At 41.9% G+C, this 22,076-nt stretch overlaps 1 protein-coding gene across 3 annotated transcripts in view; it reads right to left on the bottom strand.

Annotated features, from left to right (window-relative positions):
* The window catches only part of LOC124612621 (FK506-binding protein 2), a 144,880-nt gene extending 127,385 nt beyond the window's left edge, over positions 1–17,495 (bottom strand). For 2 of the 3 annotated variants that reach the window (XR_006979554.1, XM_047140918.1), the window contains exon 1: positions 17,273–17,495. Coding sequence is in view for 2 of the 3 variants with exons in the window: in XM_047140918.1 (XP_046996874.1) it covers positions 17,273–17,466 (194 nt within the window). In the remaining variant the exon portion in view is untranslated. The remainder of the gene's footprint in view (positions 1–17,272) is intronic. The other variant, XM_047140919.1, reaches the window with a different exon arrangement.
* Between the last annotated feature and the right edge of the window lie 4,581 nt (positions 17,496–22,076).

Here is a 22,076-nt window from a genome sequence, read left to right on the forward strand (position 1 = left end):
GCTTTCGTAGATAATACAGCAGTGTGAACTGCATTCAGCCTCACGGAGTTTCTGACGATCGTCAACACCTATGGTGAGAAAATTTGTGCAGTGTTAACAGCGAGCTATAAACGCAAAACTTCCTACAATGGAACTGCGTTTCTTGGAATCTAGAAATATGAACAGAACTTTCGAGTGTTGCGGTGAGCTTATGTAAGACCGGAGGAAAAAGCGGCGAGATTTGGTCGTGTTGCAAACAACAGTTTTCCTTAAACCACGGAGCAGCCACTCTTTCCGCGTTCGGCTCCAACATCACATGGCACGAAACTGTACACCCACTATCGGCAACGCTCAGGCCTCTTAAGTTTTCTGAATGTCCCCCGTATCTTCCCAGCGCTCAACTTCGTAAAGTGTTCTGTCTATTAGCTGGGTCGTGAAATCATTGCGTTCTCCATCTTTATCCTGTTATTTTCTTAACTAGGTTTAAATAAGTCCTTGCTACTTTACCCTTCACTGTACTCTACCGATCTTCATTTTAACAACTCATTTTATTTCCTCCAGTTTCCTCGAAACCCACCTCTCTGATGCTTCAGTTCTCCCTCTTTTCATCAATATCCAGCTTTCACAGCAGTACACAAAAACACGCCATACGAAGCATCTAAACTATCTTTTTCTTAACTCCAACGCCAGCTTTTCATAATAAGCATTTATTTTTCTGGAGAGTTAGTTTGCCATTGCAAACCTTGATCTTATTTCTGTTTCAGCAGTCCAGTTAACACTTAACACGCTCCCCAAATATCTGTACTGTACAACCTGTTAAATTTGACCTTTTTCACTTTCATATCTTCTTTGTCACGTACTCCCATCACTTATCTGTTTGTTTCAAGCCCGGATACTGTTTTCTGAAGAGAGTTTTTATCTGCAAGTAGTAACTGGTCATCAGCAACTCTGATCTTCCGCCCTCCCAACGTTACTCCTTCCTTCTAGCGTCATCATCCTGTCAGAGTTGCTGAAACACAACTTTCTCTTACTCCTCTTCCATTTTCAAACTGTCATACGATTTCTTAGTTTCATGGTTGCTCTGCCCTCTGCAACTGCTTCAATTAGTATCCTATTCTTCCAGTTCACCAACTTCAATTTTAGAATTTCCATCATTTTGTAGCCCATTTTAATCTGTCACAGGTCTTCTCTAGATAGAAGAAGCACGAATTCCTAGCATTGACTGATACAAATCAGGGTTGTTTTCAAGTTGTGTGTGTGTGGGAGAGTAACATATTTACTATGAAGTAAAAATTCCTAGCATTCCCAGATTACAAATCAGGACTGAAATGTCATGCAATACGCTTGTGGAACAATAACACGTCCAGATGTATGTGTGTGAAATCTTATGGGACTTAAAAGGACAAACACACACACCCATGCCCGAGGGAGGACTCGAACCTCCGCCGGGATCAGCCGCACAGTCCATGACTGCAGCGTCTGAGACCGCTCGGCTAATCCCGCGCGGCCATGTCCAGATGTAAAGGTTTTATAGTGTCTCGTTAGATGGCTACCGTTTTTCCTTGTGAACAATAACTCTAGGGGGAGAAAAAACGGTTCTTGATTTCTTGTGCATAGCAGCTTGCAGCCTCTTGATTTATTGTGTTATAGCCATTTTTAACAGAATTACAATATCATCGGCAAATCACGCGTTGTTATTTCCTCTCCCTGACCTTTAATTCACTTTCCACATTTCTCCATGGCTTCCTTCGCTGCTTGCTCAGGATACAAATTGAATAAAACCGGGGTAGGCTGTATCCCTGTCGTACGCCCTTCTCAGCTAATGTTTCCTTTCATGATGCTGGATTCTTAAAACTGCAGTCTGGTTTCTCAACAAGTTGTAAACAAGCTTTCCATCCCTGTATTTTATACTTATTGCGTTCTGAATTTGAAAGAGTAGTCCAACATTACCAAAAGCTCTCTGTAAATCTACAAACGTTATGCGTGTAGGTTTGCCATTCTTCGCCTGTCTTATAAGACGACGGGGTTAGCTCTACCTCTCGTGTTCCTCCAACTCTCCGGAAACCGAACTGATCTTCCCCGAGATCAGTTTGTCAAACTTTTCAATTCTTCTGTAAATTTAGGGTGAACCCGAATTCCGACGAAACTTTCAGAGGTGGAATTCGTCCCAAAACTTCAACAAAGTTAAGGATATGTTGGAAAGAATTTCTGGTGTCTGCACCATGAAGGTTAAATTAGTGAGGCCGATTTCGAACGGAGTCTTACCAGTAAACCCCCCCCCCCCCCCCCCCATGAACCATGGACCTTGCCGTTGGTGGGAGGCTTGCGTGTGTCAGCGATACAGATGGCCGTACCGTAGGTGCAACCACAACGGAGGGGTATCTGTTGAGAGACCAGACAAACATGTGCTTCCTGATTTAACACTAACCAAACCGGCCTTACTGCGCTGGTACTGCAAACAGTTGAAAGCAAGGGGAAACTACAGCCGTAATTTTTCGAGGGCATCCAGCTTTACTGTGTGGCATGGATAGCTGCATCAAACCAGTCTCAGGACTGAAGACCACCACCACAACAACAACAACAACAACTTGCCAGTAGTCGTTCTTATCGCGCACTATTCACTGCTGGAAGAGGAAACGAGGAGTAATAGTGGTAGATGAAGAACGCTTTGCCTTAGCCTTTTGGCTTGCGAAGTAGAGATGTGGACCAAGGGGTTATTAGTGTCTTCTCCAGCAGTATACCGTCGAGTGGGAAGGTTTGGAAAGCGTGGCGCTGGCAGAAAGGGGAGCAGCTTTCCCCTGGTGAGACCTGCTGACCTCGCCACCGCTCGCCGACCTTCCACAAGGACGGCCCCCGCCCAGCGGCCAGCGATCGGCAGCTGTTCTGTTCGCTTCTCTGCCGGATCTCCAGCAGCCCGGCCGGCTGCACCCCAAGGACGTCCCGCGTGCGGCGCCGCAAGCATCACTTGGTCCCAAACGACAATCCATACCATTTTGTCTCATTTGTTTCGTTCGCCAATACACCTGTCATGGGCATAATTTGTTATGAATCTTCCGCTTCTTGATGATTTGGATTCGGTTTACGCCTAGCCCTTTCAATCAAGAGGTGGCCCACTGTGCCAGACTGGGCAATCGCCCCGATCCGAGGAACAATGTCACGATTCTTTTTTTATTACAACATTCTGCTTTGTTCGTATCTACCAAGCGAGATGGCGTGGTGATGCCTGCCGGCCGCGGTGGTCTAGCGGTTCTAGGCGCTCAGTCCGGAACCGCGCGACTGCTACGGTCGCAGGTTCGAATCCTGCCTCGGGCTTGGATGTGTGTGATGTCCTTAGGTTAGTTAGGTTTAATTAGTTCTAAGTTCTAGGGGACTGATGACCACAGATGTTTAGTCCCATAGTGCTCAGAGCCATTTGAACCATTTTTTTGGTGATGCCTGTGGGTTTAATTCCCATCTGGCGACCCAGATTTGGATAACTTTCCGCGTCAGATTTCAAGTATAGCCTTCGTCGTCATCATCGTCTGTAGTTAAATTTGACACAGCATTCGAGACAGACTTAGCTTCTGACGAGGAAAATGGAAGTTATCGTTGAAGCTTGCTGTTTAGCCGGAATCTGACGCAACAGCTAGACAACTTTTCTTTCCGACTCCAACTGCCTAACACGTGAGAACACCCATCCGACACAGTGTTTCGTACATATGTTATTTTTCCGAAAATAATACTCCGTCTGTTATAACAACGTAATTTAATTTTTGTACATAGATTAGCAGAGTGTATATTTACAAATTTTATAAAACTTCCGCTGTTTTTTTTTACTAGAAATAGATTTCAATTCTGTATGTAAATAATAGTCAAAACTGACAGTTCTTATCTGCACAAACTGTGGTTGGCTGTACGGTCATGAAACGAGAAGCCACTTCACAAAAAATTAGAACTTTTTGCTCCAGGACTACAGCTCTTGACTTGGTATTTTCAGCAGTTTCACTAAATCTCTTGCGGCAAATGCCCAAGTGTTTCCTTTGGAAAGGAAACGGCTGTTCCTTTCCCTCATTTTCCCCAATCCGAGTCTGTGTTAAGTCGTTGACGGGACATTAAACCCTCACCTCCGCTTCTTTTTTCTTAATTTTTGCCATAATGGTGAACAGCTACAACGGACTGTATTGAACCACAGCCACACTTTAACTGTACATGCACAGCTACAAACGGTTGCGAACTCAAACGGCCGTAAGCCATGCTGCATGTTTTCATTGCGACGAACGCTCTACCAACGGCTAGAATGCAACTACCGAGTGTGTTAATGTAAATTAGATGCAAGTCCAATACTACGCCATAAATTAAGCCGTATCAAACTAATAACTAGTGAATCTTATATACGCAAATAGATTCCAGATTCGCAAAGGGTTAATTTTTTACCAGGGCGAAGCACTTGCAACAACGTACTTTGGCAATCAGAAAACAAAGGTATCTTTTAAGTATAACTGTCGCAGCATTCACCCCTAATTGACCGGATCTGACAATGACGATTCAAATGGCTGTAAGCACTATGGGACTTAACACCGGAGGTCATTAAAAAAATGGCCCTGAGCACTATGCGACTTAACTTCTGAGGTCATCAGTCGCCTAGAACTTGGAACTAATTAAAACTAACTAACCTAAGGACATCACACACATCCATGCCCGAGGCAGGATTCGAACCTGCGAACGTAGCAGCAGCGCGGTTCCTGATCTGACAACGAGTTCCACCAATTTCCACAACTAAACAAATTTGTTGTTGGGAGAACGTTTTGAGCTAAATAAGTTTATGGGAACTGTAGATGGCTATTTTGCATGTCTCCCAGAATCTTAATTCAGGGATGGAATCTACTCGTTGGAAAAACATTGACGGTAGTGTCTTCCACACTACGTCGAAATATGCTTTTTTTACCTTAAAGAAACAAGTCTTTCACTACCAATCTGAGAAAGTCTACCCTCGTCGTCTTATTTCGGATTTTACTGACACCTTAACAAGATTCCTTTTTCATTCATGCGATAAAAAACTTACCTTTTATAACTTACACTAGTACTACGCCTCGCTTATATCTTGTTTTGGTGTAAAGCGGCACTCAAGTTTCAATTATCAACAAGCACGTTTATTACAAACGTTTAGGAATCTTTCAGGGACGTTTCCGAGCTCGAATAAGATTTGAGACGAAATGAAATTAGCTTCTTGACAGCATGTATGCCTAAATGCATAAATGCACAATTATTTAAAATGTGAGGAATTTTTTCGGAGTGCAACTGCTGTGGAGCAATCTAAATTAAGAGCAGCAAAATCATAATTCAGTAAGACCTATATTCAGAAGTTCTCGCACCAACAACTTGGAAAGCTTGAAATCAAGCCAACGCTGCTGCGAACCGTTAAAACAGCTAGATGTCAGAAAACCGCGACTGGTACGCACTGTGCTATGAGAAGGAAACCTACGCTTCCCGAAACAGGAGACATCCCAGTACTGACATCTCAAAATATGTATACGGAGTTCCATGGCGGTACCAAGTTTTACCTTGCCCACACCTTCGTTAGCACACACCCCACAATACACAAATTGTTAAGAGTGATCTTCGCTCAAGACCCCTAATTGAAAACTGTGGTGTCACCGCCAGACACGACACTTGCTAGGTGGTAGCCTTTTTAAATCGGCCGCGGTCCGCTAGTATACGACGGACCCGCGTGTCGCCACTGTCAGTGATCGCAGACCGAGCGCCACCACACGGCAGGTCTAGAGAGACTTCCTAGCACTCGCCCCAGTCGTACAGTCGACTTTGCCAGAAATGGATGACTGACAAATACGCTCTCATTTGCCGAGACGATAGTTAGCATAGTCTTCAGCTACATTTGCTACGGCCTAGCAAGGCGCGGTATTCAATTGATGATTAATATTATGAAGCATGTACCGTAACAAGAGATGTTCTACAATTATGGATTAAAGTTAAGTATTCCAGAAGCTACGTACTTTTCTTTATAGCATTCATTACGTATCCTGTTTCAGACCTCACGCCAGCCTGCGTGAGTTTAAGCGCGTGCCTTTCGGTTTCCTCTCATTGTGTCTAGGCTGTCTTGTCTAGACACAACAAAAACAATATTTGGCAAAAGGAGCTCACGCGTGCGTGTAAAGGAATCGTTCGTATGAAGAGGGCGCACTATGTGTCGCGGTTTCCCATCTAACTACTTCTTCAACTTTATAACTGATCACTCCAGCTCTTCTCTAGAAGTTAGTTCGAAGGCTAACTTAAGCAAGCCCATTAACTGACAATCTAATGGGGGATGTGAATGTCTTCTCTTTAACCTGATTATGATGTGTTAACCTACGCTGGAGAGGACCTAACGCTGACCATATCAAAGCAAAGTTTTGTTTGTGTGATTATTACAAATTTCCAGTAATTAACTTTTGGTGAAATAAGGACATACTGGGTAATTAAAACAGTGAGTGAGTTATGTCGTACAATTCGTGAAAACAGCGCAGCACTGAGTAAGACCCCCAAGCCAAACCAGGTGCTCGGTCGCTAGGCTCCTGCAAGAACTGTGATGAGCCGCCTCATTTTACCGCTACTCGAGAGCTTCCGCTCCCGCTGATAGTCTTATCTGGCTTATCGCAGGCTGCACACCAACGGCCGTAGACCGTGCGTTTCTCGTGCTCCACAGTCATTCAGGCAACTGGAAGTTCTTTCAGTGGCCGCGTGTTTTCCACTTCTGGTTCAATGATAGTTAAAAGGACCAAAATCACGGCATGCCCGATAACAGGTTAAGATCAGGAGCAAATCAGTTTTCATCAGTAAGCATGAAATTGGAACGCATGTCCCTCGGGTCCTATAAGGACACAATGCTGAGGCATTGTCCTCAATGAATATTCTATCACCCACTCCAACTGATAGTGCATGACGGTAAGATGGCTATTAGAACAATGTCGTATGCATGCAGCATGCAAAGAGAGTTGACGAAAACCAGTTTCCTTTAACTCTTAATGTCCCAGGTGCGATCTCACAGACCGCTAGCGTTTATTGTTACTCTGTTGATAATGGATAACGGTGGGCTAGGAGGTTACAAAGTTGTGTAGTTGCTCTTTCCCGGAGATGTCGTGGTTTCCTTTGTCAGTAGTCGCTCGCATATGACATGGATCTATACTATTACTGCTTTCGTGCTAGAGATCTGTAAGAATACAACGTCTCCTCCTCAACCTTCAGCATGACTTTATTGTGGAAAAATCCGTTCTGATAAAGCAGTGACACGGCCAACAAGGCGGTACGCAAGTCGATAGACAGTAATCATTAAGTCCATGCCAACACTAACCGAATTTAAGTTTCAACTGATGCAGCATCATACTGTATATTTTGACTGTTGTTGCTGAGGTTAACTATTGTTGCCAGGGATATGAATAATTACTGGTGTATTCCATAAATTATACTTAAACATTTATTGATAGTGGTAAACTTATGATTAAACAATCTTAAAATCCTGTTCTAGAAAAGAAAAATAAATTGTCAATTCTATTAAAAGCCCAGATAAAAATGAGGAGAAAGATGCTTGAGCATAGAATAGAAGGGAAAAGGTGCAAAATATAGTAATCTCACAAAAATGTGCAACAAGCTGTGAGTATTTTGCTTAATTCATGTCCTCAAATGCGTATATTGATCTGCCTGTGTGAAAAATAGTTATGTTTTTAGTGATTCATAATTTCGCACAACGTTGTACCATTGTCTATGGCTGTCACTTTGCCTACCGCTTGATTTAGCTGAGAAGAATCTAACGGTGTTATAACTGTTCACCATTGGAATAGAAGTCCCTCTACTGACAAACAACCCCGGTGCATGGGGTGGTTTGTCGGTGAGTTCAGCCATGGATGAAAGATTATTTCTCGGGATGAAAACTCAAAGGTTGAGATGGTCGCAGCAGGAACTTGACTGATGATACGGGAATCAGTTAACTTAAGACTATTTAGGATGGCAGCAGTCTCGCGATGAACCCACTATTTCACCTGAATTTCCAGACAAAGCGAGGTGGCGCAGTGGTTGTCGGAGTCGTAAGTAAAGAATTATCAACACACACTGTGTGTGTGTTTTTTTTCTTTACTTTCGCACTGGTCCTATACTGTACTATGTTCACTTTCAATTTCTTTGTCACTGTCTGATCCAGCATCACTTCGTAAACTGTCCTCAAACCATTTTAAAACAAGATCCCCAAAGTCAGGGTCCGTTAAATATGAACTTTAGACGTAGACCTGGCTACTGAATCCATAACGCAGGGAGTAGAGGGAGTTCTATTCCAATGGTGAACAGTTATCACACCGTTAGATTCTTCCAGGCTAAATCAAGCGGTAGGCAAAGTGACAGCCATAGACTATGGTACAACGTTGTGCGAAATTATTAATCACTAAAAACATAACTATTTTTCACACAGGCAGATCAATATATGCATCTGAGGGGATGAATTAAGCAAAATATGCACAGCTTGTTGCACATTTTGGTGAGATTACAACATTTTGCATCTTTTTCCTTCTATTCTATGCTCAAGCATCTTTCTCCTCATTTTTATCTGGGCTTTTAATAGATTTGACAATTTTTTTCTTTTCTAGAACAGGATTTTAAGATTGTTTTATCAGAAGTCAACCACTATCAATAAATGTTTAAGTATAATTTATGGAATACACCAGTAATTATTCATATCCCTGGCAACAATGGTCAACCTCAGCAACAACAGTCAAGATATAAAGAATGATGCTGCCAACAGTTGAAATTTAAATTCAGTTAGTGCTGGCATGGATTTAACGATTACAATCTATCGACTTGCGTACCCCCTTGTTGGCCATGTCACTGCTTTATTAGAGCGGATTTTTCACAATAAAGTCATGCTGAAGGTTGAGGAGACGATGTGTTCACATTCTGAAGAATTCAACACTTAATTTATCGAAACCATTGGCATCATTCTGCGATGTGCCGTCTAAATATACATATATTGCAATCGATGACTAGCATCAAAGAAACAGTATAAACCAGAACATCCAAAACAAACGTAAATTTAAAGCAGCCAGAACAAACACATATTTAAAGAACACTGAATTTTACACGTCGAAACCTCAGCAAATGACTGTGATACATGCCTTCGTTTCAGAATGTGAAAAGCAGCGGTTGTGGAATGAGTTTAGTGCTCATCTTACCATGGCATTAATCTAGTAGGAATTCCAATCGAAATCATTTATTGAGAAGTGAAGACAGGTGTCAATACCTGATGAGATGAGAAAAAGTTACACACAGCCAATTAATGAGAACGTTTTAGAGAAAATAGAAGAGGGGTTCGTTTTAAATTAGATAAAAATATTTATAAGCTGCAAAGGTATGTTGGCCGAAAGCTTATTTTGCGACAGTCTTCTTCTTGTGCCTAACTGCGACTCAACATCTCCGCTATAATGGTCAGTAGGAACTATCCTTTTCATAATATTGTTAAATTCCACCCTGTATTTTCCGTTGTTTAAAATAACAAGTCAATGAGACAACTGATACAGCTTAATTCTAACAACATTCTATTTATATTTATACAAAGATGAAGTAATTCTCAGTGCATCGCGAGTGCTATCTACAGCTCCTCCCCGGAAAAGAAGGCTGATTATCCACATTGATGATACCAAGTCAAACGGGGTACAGTATACTTACTGCTTGTCTACCACTACATTCCTGGACTCCTTACCCTTGAAATGATACAAATCTCAAGACTTCAGATTGCCAATCCTCTGCGTCTGACCACTGTAGTATACGAATGTAGCCATTACATAATTACTACTGTGCTGTGATTTCAAGTAGCTCGCTTATTGTAGCGAAGTGGATAATGAAGCAGTTTCTGCTCCGCTGTAGGAACGACATGCAACTCAGAAAGCATTTTCATGAGATACTTAAGCATATATGTATGAATTTTACTGTCACAGGTGGGCGATATTAAGTATATGTGCAGTAGCTGGACTATGTGAGGAACAAGATAGGTGTTCATACATTTGTTTCAGAAGCTGTAACCTACACCACATTGTTCCACGCGTTAACGTTAGTACTTGAAATTTAAAAAAAAAAAAAAATAATGTAAATTTGGTCATGTAATCAGTATTACAGTTTTACGAAATAGTGATAATGATTTTTTTGAAAATAGTTCAGTTTCGAGACTAACATTACTAGACCCTTTTTTTTATCCCTTAGAAAATTTCATTTTAACCCTCAGGGGGCAATATTCCCCAGGTTGGGAGCCACTACCGTAGAGGAAAGCTCGATTGAACATGGCAGCGCGGCCATCCAACGGCGGTTAGGGTCTGCTGAGAAGTGGTTTTGCGTCAAACTTGCCAGTAATGAGCTTCCTGCTAGGGGCCTGGTTCTGGCACCGACTGAACGTCGACGTAACTCTTCAAAGGAAGTGAGAAATCTATCGCCATCTGATTACCACTACGTTCGCTAAAGTAACTAGACTAACACTGTTTTATAAGGGACGTTACTACGTGACAACACAGGAGGGTTACTCAAACTTGGAAAAAAAGAAGTCCCCGATAGTTTCAAATCTCAGAAGACGGTGTCAAGAAGTTCCTGATAAGTTATAGAAGTAAATGGTGAGCAGGAGGGGTGGGGGTGGATGGTGGGAAAGGGGCAGCATACCACAATAATGACTTCTTTCCTCTCAGCTAAGTTACATATTAGCCATTAATAGTGGTTTAACCGCAGTTTGTAAACAATAATTTATGTGAAATAATATTCATATAATTAACACACTTTAAATATTACGTACTTCAAAATTTGTGATTTATAAAACTCAAAATTCAGTTTCGGTGCAACGTTAATTCTAGGTAAAATGTAATAACCCGAGAATTCCAGGTTTTCCATAACAATCGCCACTCTTCAACCAAACCGAATTGAGTTTTCAGGTCGTTATCCTGATACTTCTGACCAATGCGTGTAAAACGCAGGCACCGGTCAGGTATACAACAATGAAACATTCATAAAAAGCTGCTAATGTTTACACCTGAGTTTTTCGAAAAACCTCCTTACATTTGAGATTGAGATTTTAGTTCACACCAACCTTGAAGAAACCACCACACCTCAAGCCTATACAGCAAATCTTACGCATCTGATATTGTAGACATCAACCCACAATGGACAATAGTTTTGATGTTTATCTTTACCAGATCTTTTTCGTTACAATGCGAAACAGCGACGACATGGCAGAAGACAAATACTTTCTATGTCCTGGAACCATCACGCAGTATCCAGCCCCACAATGTCCACAGCTCGTGTCCCCAAATTCCATTCACGACCGGGTCAATTTTCCTTCGCTCACGGACTGGGTGTTTTCTGCTGCCCTACTCACTGCATCTCATATCCATCAGTACGGCGCCCAAATCACTAAAATGGCGTCAAACAGAAATATCTGCATCTACGGCTACCAGGCATCCCCATTTTATCGAAATCGTTCCTACTCTTCTATAATTGTCCCGTCTCCCTACGTGAGTATAACGGGACACCCTCCAACCCCTACTTTCTTGGTTTAATTTAAGAGTTTAACTTTTTTATCATACTGCATAACTTTAATTTTACTGCATAACTTTAATTTCGCATAATTAAGTTCATCATCTCATTCATGTTCGGCGAAGCCAATCTGTTACGAAAACAAAAAGTTTCGAAGTTAATTATTTCGTCGCCCCGTATTGATAACAGTTATGTTGAAGAGGCAGTTGTATTTATGGAATGACCGAGTGAAGTGCAGCTTTCTGAAGTCTGATTCATATGTAAATCAGTAGTTTAATTCCGAAGGCTTCCCTTTTTAAGGATTTCGCTGTCCTGAGCATGAAAGACGAGATGACCTCTCATAGCCTTATACATACTGCAAATGACCGTAATATAAAAATTTACGAATTGTAGAATGAGTTCATAGTGTTAAGAAGTGTTAAAATTTCGATACAGCAACAGACCAAAAATGGGTTCATTTCTTTAGTAAAACTGCAGTCCCTAACTTATAAAGGATGCTGAAATTTGTTTTTTTCTATTCCTGTGAGCAAAGCGCAATGAGCTTCTTGTTCAAACAAAATACGAGCTGCTCAGTGTTCTATAAGCAGGTTACAGACGAGAAGAATTGCCTGTTGTTCGAAATATCGCAACTGTTCACTTGCCCCTGCTTGCGTAGGCGGCCGACACAACCCCACTAATGCCATAAGATCGTTTGATATCCACAGACTTGCAACAATGGGTACTTCTCGATGATTTCTGCAGCATAATGAAGGATCCTTAACTGGAAGTTCTTGTATCCACTGGAGACAAATAGGCGTGACACCATACGGCCCAAGAAAACCAAGCTGCACATGATTTGCTTAATATTGGTTGATATGGGCAAGAAAACACTGCAGGAATGTTTATCCAGCCCAAATGCCGAAAAACCATTGCGGCGTTATATCCAGTATTGTAATACTGATATCTTCTTAACGCAGAGCAATGATATTTACAAAAAATACACTTAACTTATTTGCTGTTCACGAACTTTTTTATTTCACAGACGAATTCTAGGAACGCTGAAATGTTTTTTGATATTTGACTATTGTTGCCAGACGGCCGTGTTTCCTGCATAATTTTAAATGTCCCACCGAAACACGCTCTGTCCCGTACTTCAACCTTGTTCGACCATCATTACGCAATCTGTCGCGCCACAGCTGGGCCGTTGCCTATTACCAACGCACGTACCGCATGAAGATGCGACTAGCTCGGCTGTCTGCCTTAATCATAGTGCCGGTTGGGGCCGATATTCACCGATTCCCACCCTCTCGCGCCGCTCTGTTTTACATTCTTCTACTTGTTTACTGTCCATCTCACTTCCTTTCTACAATTTTGTGTGTTACATTTACGTTCGTTTGCTAACTGGTTTATATGGTATGTCAACGCCTGTTAAACTGGTAACATTGAATTCTTTCTTGATCGTCATTCTAGTTTAAAACTGCGTTCATTGTTTAGTGAGAACTGCTGAGTTTTGAACGTGTTATGCTTGCGAATTATTTTTAAAACTATTGACAAAATGAGTGATTTAAATGATAGTGACACAGATAATTCGTCTAGAAGCGGTGGAATACCTTCTAAGAAAGCCGAAAGACTTAAGTATAATCTGAACTGGGAAAATAGTTATTCCTGGCTGAGACATATAAAACAACTCGTTTAAGACGTACTGTCCCCTGCGCAATGAAGATTTCTCGTGTGCTCATAGAGACGTTCCTGAAGTAAAAGAAGCATCTGCCAAATCAAGCGTGACTGTTGTTATCAACAGAACACCAAGTACCTTATTGAAATATTTCTCGAAGCCTGAACCATCTGCCTAGGAGACAGATAAGTTTACGCTTGAGAACTCATCTGTTTATCACACGGCAGAACCTTCTCTTACTTACAATGGAATGGATTGTTCACACCAATTATTACCATACATCTGCAGTGATCTTTAAATCACTCAAAAGTTTTAGCTGCGGAAGAGCAAAGGCGGAAACTACGCTATGCGAAGTAGTGGCCAAAGAATTTGCTATAAGTATTTTAAAGACGATCCAAGGAAAAAATCTATACTTTTCTGTAGCGCCAGATGCAAGTAGGCCTAACAAAAAAAAACGGAAAAATGTTTCCGTTTTGCTTAAGATTCTTTGCTGAATGTAACGATGAATGGGCATATCAAGTTTCGAAGTTATTAAGAGACAAATTGGAGAAGAATAGATTGTCTTTAAATGAAGTCTCGACTTTCGTTGCTGATAACACTAACTCCTGACTCACGAGGTGACTTCTCTGTAACGTATACCACGAGGTGGGGTCTCTAAGACCCCTATGTGTAAACCGAGATTTAAGGCAAAAATCATGTGAAATTTTTATTAATGCTATATAACATTTATTTTTAGAATTATTTAAGCGTTTTTAAATGCTTCTCGTTTATTTATTGCACTAAACAAAGCCTGCAGCATTTTACTATCTATCACACAAAAGCATATAATTTTGTGTGATTCTTGTAAATAGTAGACACAAACGGGCTGTTTGAGTACTGAATTTTACATTCTGAAAAATTATACGATGTCTGTAGCAAAGAATATTCAAAATAAAATAAATTCCAGGGTTTAAATTTGCGCATACAAATTCCACCCGATAGGTACAAAAAGAAAGTGTCAAATTCGCATTGCTGGGAACTATATTTTTACCACCAATCAGAACACGTCAGATTTTAACAGACACCACGAATTTCATTGACGAAGGAGGCTGATCCCCATCACAACTTTTCCGAAGTTCCTCTTGTTCGATAGCAGGTCTAGGAGACTCCCAACACCTATCGATAAAACGTGTCAACAATAAACACAGAAGGCGATAACGCAACCGACAACAAAACATCGTAGGCTTGGCAATTTAAGATGGGTAGGGGGGGGGGGGGGGGTATAGCAGCACTCCTCCAGAACAGACCTTGGATAGCGATTTCGAACATTTTCGCGCTGTTTTGAGACCACACCTCGTGCGTTAAGGGCTTTTGTATATTTCGGCAGAAACCATCCCATTTATACACTTCTATTACCTGAAAATGATAAGATTGTCAAAGCTAGTTGCCCCGTCCGTATTCTCCACAATGCTGCAAAATACACTACTGTTAAAACTAGAAGCGGATGTTGAAATTATGATACTGAAAACCAGTCACTTCAGTAGACCTGGGAAACGAAGGGCGGACTTTCAACTCCAAATTGAAGCGAATGAGATGCAATGCGAAGAAATAATAAAACATTCCGTCACGAGATTTTTATTTCTTGGTCCGGCTGTTTAAAGAGTATTAAAAATATGGCGTGCACTTATATCTCACTTTCTGGGATTCTGCAATGAATGTCCTCGCGTGTTAGAAAAATTAATCACATGTGGAGAGGCAGAGAAAAAACTTTGGCGTTTTCGTCGTTTCTGCACAACGTAATGTTTTCGGTAGAAACAAGAATAAAGAAAATTGAATCAGATTGTCAATTGTTGAGATGCATGCTGAAATGCACGGGATTCGCGAGAAGACTGAGCACAGAATAAAATAACTTTTTCGAAAGTAAGACTAGAGAAATAATGGGTGAATAAGCACTAATGCAAAAGATATATTCGGGACGAATTTCTACAGTTCTACACCAGTTATGTAGGATACTTGTTACTGCGATAAGATTTCTCAGCAAATAACAACCTGTCCATTACGTTATTTTTTTAAACTTAAAATCACCACTACATTACGACCATTTTTAAAATGCTTATAAGAACCGATCAAGTGGATGTGGACTCCTTACACGAAGAACTTCAAATAATTAAAACAAGTCTGGACATGGCACGGGCTTTTAATGACAAAAATAAGGGTGCGATTGAGAAATGGAAGGAAAGGGTTTTCCAAGAATGAAATAAGTATGTAACATTTTTCATGTCTTATGGTGCATCTTTAGTACCCCTAGTTCCAACTGCTTTACAATAAAGTGTTTACTTCACAGATGGAATTAAAATGGACTGATGCACCAAATAAATGTACCCCGAATTTGATAAAAAGTTAATGACCAATTTCGACTATGATTATAACTGCATGGAGTATGTAAAAATTAAACAAAGCATTTAAAAACCGACACATTCATTAAAATTCAATAAAGATCAATAAATCACATAAAATAATTTAGGTGATTCATTTGTCCCGGGTAAAAAAAATTAAATTCCGTTTTTTTTTTTTGCCGAACTCAAGATTCGTCCGTTACAGGGTTATAACATCTGACAACACTAAATTGTAAGTGGCTTGACAATAATGTTATGTTCCAGCGGTACCTTTCGCAACAGACGTCATGCGGTCAACAATGCCTGACTATTACTACCTGCGGAATTACATTTGTTCTAACCTGAAAGATGCAAAAAGAAAATGGGACGACTTTAGTGTGGTACTGTTTACTCGAGACATTCGTAAAATATTAACACTGACACTATCACGAAATGAAGGTTCTGTACCTATCAAATAGCAAGTTCAAATAGCTCTGAGCACTGTGGGACTTAACATCTGAGGTCATCAGTCCCCTAGAACTACTTAAACCTAACTAACCTAAGGACATCACACACATCAATGCCCGAGGCTGGATTCGAACTTGCGACCGTAGGAGTCGCGCGGTTCTGGACTGTAGCGCCTAGAACCGCTCGGCCACCGCAGCCGGCAAACAGCAAGCTCCACTGAAGTTCCGAACCAATACGGGTTGGTAGCGAGCAACAATGGCCACCAAACAATGAAATACGTGTACATGTACTGAAATCACAAAGACAATAATGACATTTTAGTTGCATTTCCGGTTCTCGTACTTCCCACCTATGCTGTAGCTAGAACACACGATGTCACGAACGATGGCGGTCGAGTTTACACACTGTCAGGTAAACCTGCTTCGAATAAGAGAAGGCATCACTTTTAACATTTTCGTATTCAATTTGGATATGCACTCACGAGCATCGAATTGCATACTTCACTACTGAAGTTCGTTCGTTGTTTCAGATCGTCGGGAATCGACAACAATACGTCGTCATCGGGCACGTTTTAGTTTGCTATCTTACATCCATTGCTCCACAGAGACGCAGATAATGTGGTATTAACACATTTACGGCACTGGATCGCATCATTTGCGCGCCTAAAACAAGTTTTCACTGGTGAATGTATATTAAACACTTATTACAAAACTTATTTCTAATTAACAATTAGCTATCGGTGCACGAGCCTCTCCACTGTTACGCTTCTAAAGCTTTGTCATATTGCACGAAAACATCACTACGTGCAAATACTAACCTGAACCTGTGAAGTTATGTAGTCGAATTATTAAACCTGAGGGTAAATTAATGAACAACGCGCCTTACGAGGAAATAAGTAAGAATCTTATGATGTGTGTGGAAAGCAATAACCCGCCATGGATCGAAACCATTTGTGACGATGGAAGAAGGTGCTACAGGTAGCTGTTCGCGGTATCTTGCGAGTTCTTCATTCCATTTGAAAGATACGTGTTCCACACTTGTAGCTTCAGGCAGTACTTCAGATTGCTCTTCCTAAAACAAATTTTGACATTGGATTGACTAAACTAAAACAGGTAAAACCCTCTAATGTTTTTATGCCCGTTTCGAGTAACTGAACAAATTGTGACTGTTCAGAGGCAAATGAAAGTACTGCTGTCTGTACATCCTGTAATCGTGATGGCCGCTGCGTTGCTCATTGACGCTTCAAAGATACGACCGACGGCTTAGCGCATATGTTGGGACAAGAACTGACCTGGAGTCGAACTGCTTGCCGTCGTCCAGCGTGCCACGGTAGTGCATGGTGAGCATGTCGCCCGTCTTGGACTTCTCGGTGCACTCATCGGGCACGAACAGTTTCTCCACTTTGAGGTCTGACTCCTTGGCGCGGCAGCCCACGGCCAGCAGGGCCCCCAGCAACGCAAAACTCAGCACGCTCACTCGCTGCATGTCGCCGGAAGACTGAGACACGAGGCGCCAGCGATCCCTGCTGCCACGCGGCCTCCAGCCGCGCCCCGGCGCTGCCAACAGCGCGGGCCCAAACTCCCTAGCAGGCGGCACGCCGCTTCCCAGAAAGATTTCTCCTGCGTCGGGTGCCGCTTTCTTTCAGCTGTTTCACAACCGGAACCTCTCCCTGACGCGGCTGCTCGTAGTGCTCCGTAATATTTACACTGGCTAAAGAAACATGTGAAGATATACGCGCCGCAGGGAGATGGCAACCTCTTGTTCTTATTCCATAGTTGCTAATACTTGTCATGATAAAGCGGGTAAACGCAAACGTACTACATTTGTTGCTTCAACGTTGCTGTGAGCAAAACTTCCAGAAAATCATCACTGGATTACGTGAATAGAAAATATTTATTTTATTTATTTAGTGTATAGCACAAACCACAGTTTATAAAGGGCAGCATAAAAGTACATAATTTCGTAAATAGCCAAGAAGAATACAAATAAAAGTTACGAACAGATAACAAATATACAAAGAAAAATATAAAAATAAGTATAAATAAAGATATAAATATGCGTATGAAGGCACATGCCTTAGTCTCTAACAAAATAAGATGCACATGACAAACATACGTCCATATTACTAACATAATCGATGTCCTCTTTTTATTTTTTTTTTTAACTGACTAGTGGGACTCGATCCAGCCACCTAGCGATTACGGGACTTAAACGCTAACCACTTTTTTTTCTTTCTTTTTGTTGTGGCGTAGCAAGACAGCCATGCCACGGAAGTAGCCGAAAGGCACGCGCTAAGCTAAAGCAGGATGGCGTGAGGTCTGAAACAGGATACGTAATGAATGCTATAAAGAAAAGTACGTAGCTTCTGGAATACTTAACTTTAATCCATCCTTTTGGTACATCTGGAGATTGTGGCGATACAAGTGAGACTCTTTAGATACATGCAATGTTACTAATGGCGCCTTGCTAGGTCGTAGCCATTGACTTAGCTGAAGGCTATTCTAACTATCTGCTCTGCAAATGAGCGAGGCTTCGTCAGTGTGCATCGCTAGCTACGTCGTCCGTACAACTGGAGCGAGTGCTCGTCCGTATCTCGAGACCTGCCTTGTGGTGGCGCTCGGTCTGCGATCACACAGTGGCGACACGCGGGTCCGATATGTACTAATGGACCGCGGCCGATTTAAAACTACCACCTAGCAAGTGTGGTGTCTGGCGGTGACACCACACTTTTAATCTTATTTTGTTCGTTTTATCTGCTCTGGGCGGACGTCGAAAGACACCTGTTTCAGTTCGTTGTTGATCCATTAACTCAGTTTCTTTTATTACAGAGGGCAACTAGCCCTCTGACCGAACACGCTGAGCTACCGCGCCGGCGTGTCCTCTTGGTCGCCTTCAGGAAATCGGCCGTTAGAGTTGCCTTCTAATAGGGCATGTCTTTCAGCACCGCAATCACTCAGGAGAAGTAACTACGTGCCATTTACACTTGGAGTCTGCACATCTTCTGCGGTTCGTTCTTATCCTGTTTAGCCTGGTTCACACTCTCCTTGGACGATTAAACCCTGGCGGTTTTCCGCTGGATCTCTTTGTGATTTGTCAATAAAACCATCTCTGGCTCTCTAAGCCAACATTCTATCATTTCGAAATCACCTCGTTGCAGGTCTACAGGAGTCACAATGGTAAGATTTATTTACCGATGTCTGTTGATGGAAGATAAAAAAGTGTAATGATCTTAATAAATGTCGTAGCAGTCTAGGTACGTTTCTCGGGGCATTTCACGGATGAAATCTTCTCATATTATTAGCCCACTGGTAGCGTTGGCTTAAAGCTGCTTTCGAACGAATTTCCTGCTCATCGTCTTATCTTGAAAACGACGAGTGGAAAACTCACTTCAAAATGACATTACCACTCGATTGATAATCCTTGATGTCATCAACAATGTAGCCTGTGATTACGAAAAAAAATTTCTGATATTAGTTTTCTGCACAAGACAAAATGATGTTCCCTATGATACCCGTTTGAAGATTAGTTACTCCTAGAAAATGTAAAGGTACTAGATGGGCGTTTTTATCCTTCTGTACTATTATAGATGTGCGGGTAAAGAAAACCGAAGACATCTTAATGGTATTTACGGACCTACAGAGAGCACTCTACGATGTAAGGTGGCTTTAGATGTTCAAAATTCCAACAAGAATTAGGAATGAAATGTAGACATAACAAATAATCTACATTAAAACAATATAAAATGAATGGCGATGAATTCTTCTTAATAGAGCTGTAAGGAAGAGTTGCTATTTGTCATCACTGCCGTTTATCATGAATTTCGAAGAAGCAATGCAGCACGTGAAAGAAAAATCCAGAACACTAACCAGATGTCAATGGTAATGTTAACAGGTGACATAATCGTGACTGGAAGTGTGGAAGGCTTCAAAGAATTTTTCCATGGGATGAACCATTCACGAAGCTTTGAATACGGTGTTAGGGAACAGAAGAAGAATGGCATGTTTCCACTGCTTTGGCCAGACGAGGAGGCAGAGTAATCGGGCATAGAGATTTAGAAGCAGTTAAAACCGTTGCGGTCGCGCGGTTCCAGACTGAAGCGCCTAGAACCGCTCGGTCACAACGGCAGGCTCAGTTAACAAATGTGAAGAGGGTGGGAGGATTTGTAGGGGAAGACAAAGACGAATGTAGAAAAATAAGAGCGTTAGGTAGTTTGGGCATGTAGACGATGATGATGTTGGGATTGTGGAGCACTCAACTACGCGGTTATCAGCGCCCGTACAAATTCCCAACCTTTGCTCAGCCCAATCTCGCCCCCTTCATGAATGATGATGAAATGACGAGGACAACACAAACACCCAGCCATCTCGAGGCAAGTGAAAATCCCTGACCCCGCCGGGGGTCGAACCCGGAACCCCATGCTCGGGAAGCGATAACGCGACCGCGAGACCACGAGCTGCGGAGTTTGGCACGTAGAGTCGAAAATATTAGCGTAAGGAGGAAATAAGGAGGACCACCTTAATGATGAGAGGAATGAAAAGCCTCTGGTAGATACTGTTCTACAATGTTTCAATGGAAGTCGTACCATGTAGTAGATAAGTTTCAGACGGGGCTACAGTAGATCTGAACACCTTTGCTTACTGGACTCCTCTACTCCATTGGTCGTCGAAGTGCTGCCCTGCGGCCCGATTCAAGTATTTATGCGGCCCTCGCTTCTCATCCGTATTTTACAACAATGTGCATCTGGCAATTAACAGTCAAATCCGAAAACGTCAACTAACGCCAACATCTTCTTTAGAATTTAGTCTTCCTGGTCAGTAAATAAACAAAAATACTTACACAGAGAGTAATACTTGAAGATGTGCTTAATTTTAATTGGCGTTGGTGATTCGTCCGTGAATTATGTAAAGTCCTTCTTACCTTAGGGGCAGAGGGGTGGGTTGTACGTCCCTTGCGGGATTAGAGGATGTGAGAGGGGTAATGTTTCATAGTCTGTCTTCTAGTATTGGCAATTCAAAGGCGTGCGCGACTCGTGCAGATCACATGCTGTGGTATAAACTTCAAACGGTTCAAATGGCTCTGAGCACTATGGGACTCAACTACTGAGGTCATTAGTCCCCTAGAACTTAGAACTAGTTAAACCTAACTAACCTAAGGACATCACAAACATCCATGCCCGAGGCAGGATTCGAACCTGCGAGGTCTTCCAGACTGCAGCGCCTATAACCGCACGGCCACTTTGGCCGGCAAACTTCAAACGGAAATAATATTGATACGTGAATGCGCACTACAGACACAGCCATGTTCAGATGCGATGCATATTTGTAGCACGGAATACTAAATTACACTACAACAGTTGTAGTGAAAGGCAATGAATAGAACAAAAATCACATTCAAAACTTTTAATAGACATTTGAGATCGTTTCTTGTATCGCTTAATGTATTTACATATAAGTACAATTACTGTTATTAATCAGTCAATCATCCGCTGGCACAGACAACACAGCACTTCGTCAGGCAGTTACAGTCTCACCACTTTGAGATCGTCTAGTGAGGCAGCAATCTGCACTACAAAGTAGCCATCAAGTGTTGCGGACGGTGCCGACTTTGTAACGATCGGTACCAGGAAAGCGGCGGCCATCTTTATCACTTCTTTACTATAGGTGGTCTATTGGGGGCTCATAAAACACGAATTTGTGTAGTTCAACAATTAATAATGAGATCGGAAGACATGCGGCCCTATGTGCTCATCCCCCGCCCTCCCCCTCTCCAAACCGATATCGGCGTCCGCTCTTGGGCAAATACGTTTGACGATTGCTGCCCTGCTCTGATCTACAAATAGTCAAGAACAGTGAAAGATCCAATCTAGACAGAAAGAGAACTTGATTGTCTCGATTTTCGGTGGACCACACCCTAACGCCACTGGTTTCGTACACACTGTAATTATATAACTCTAGTCAAAAGCCATTCGCTGTACAGTTACCGTCAGTGCTATTCGCTGGTGTGCAACACTTAAGTAGGAAACTAACTTTCACCTGATGCGTTACTGCCAAGTAACATAGCTCGATGAATTTTAGACGTACATAGAAAGAACTGTC

The sequence above is a fragment of the Schistocerca americana genome, chromosome 4 (genome assembly GCF_021461395.2).
Source record: "Schistocerca americana isolate TAMUIC-IGC-003095 chromosome 4, iqSchAmer2.1, whole genome shotgun sequence".
Lineage (NCBI taxonomy): Eukaryota > Metazoa > Arthropoda > Insecta > Orthoptera > Acrididae > Schistocerca > Schistocerca americana.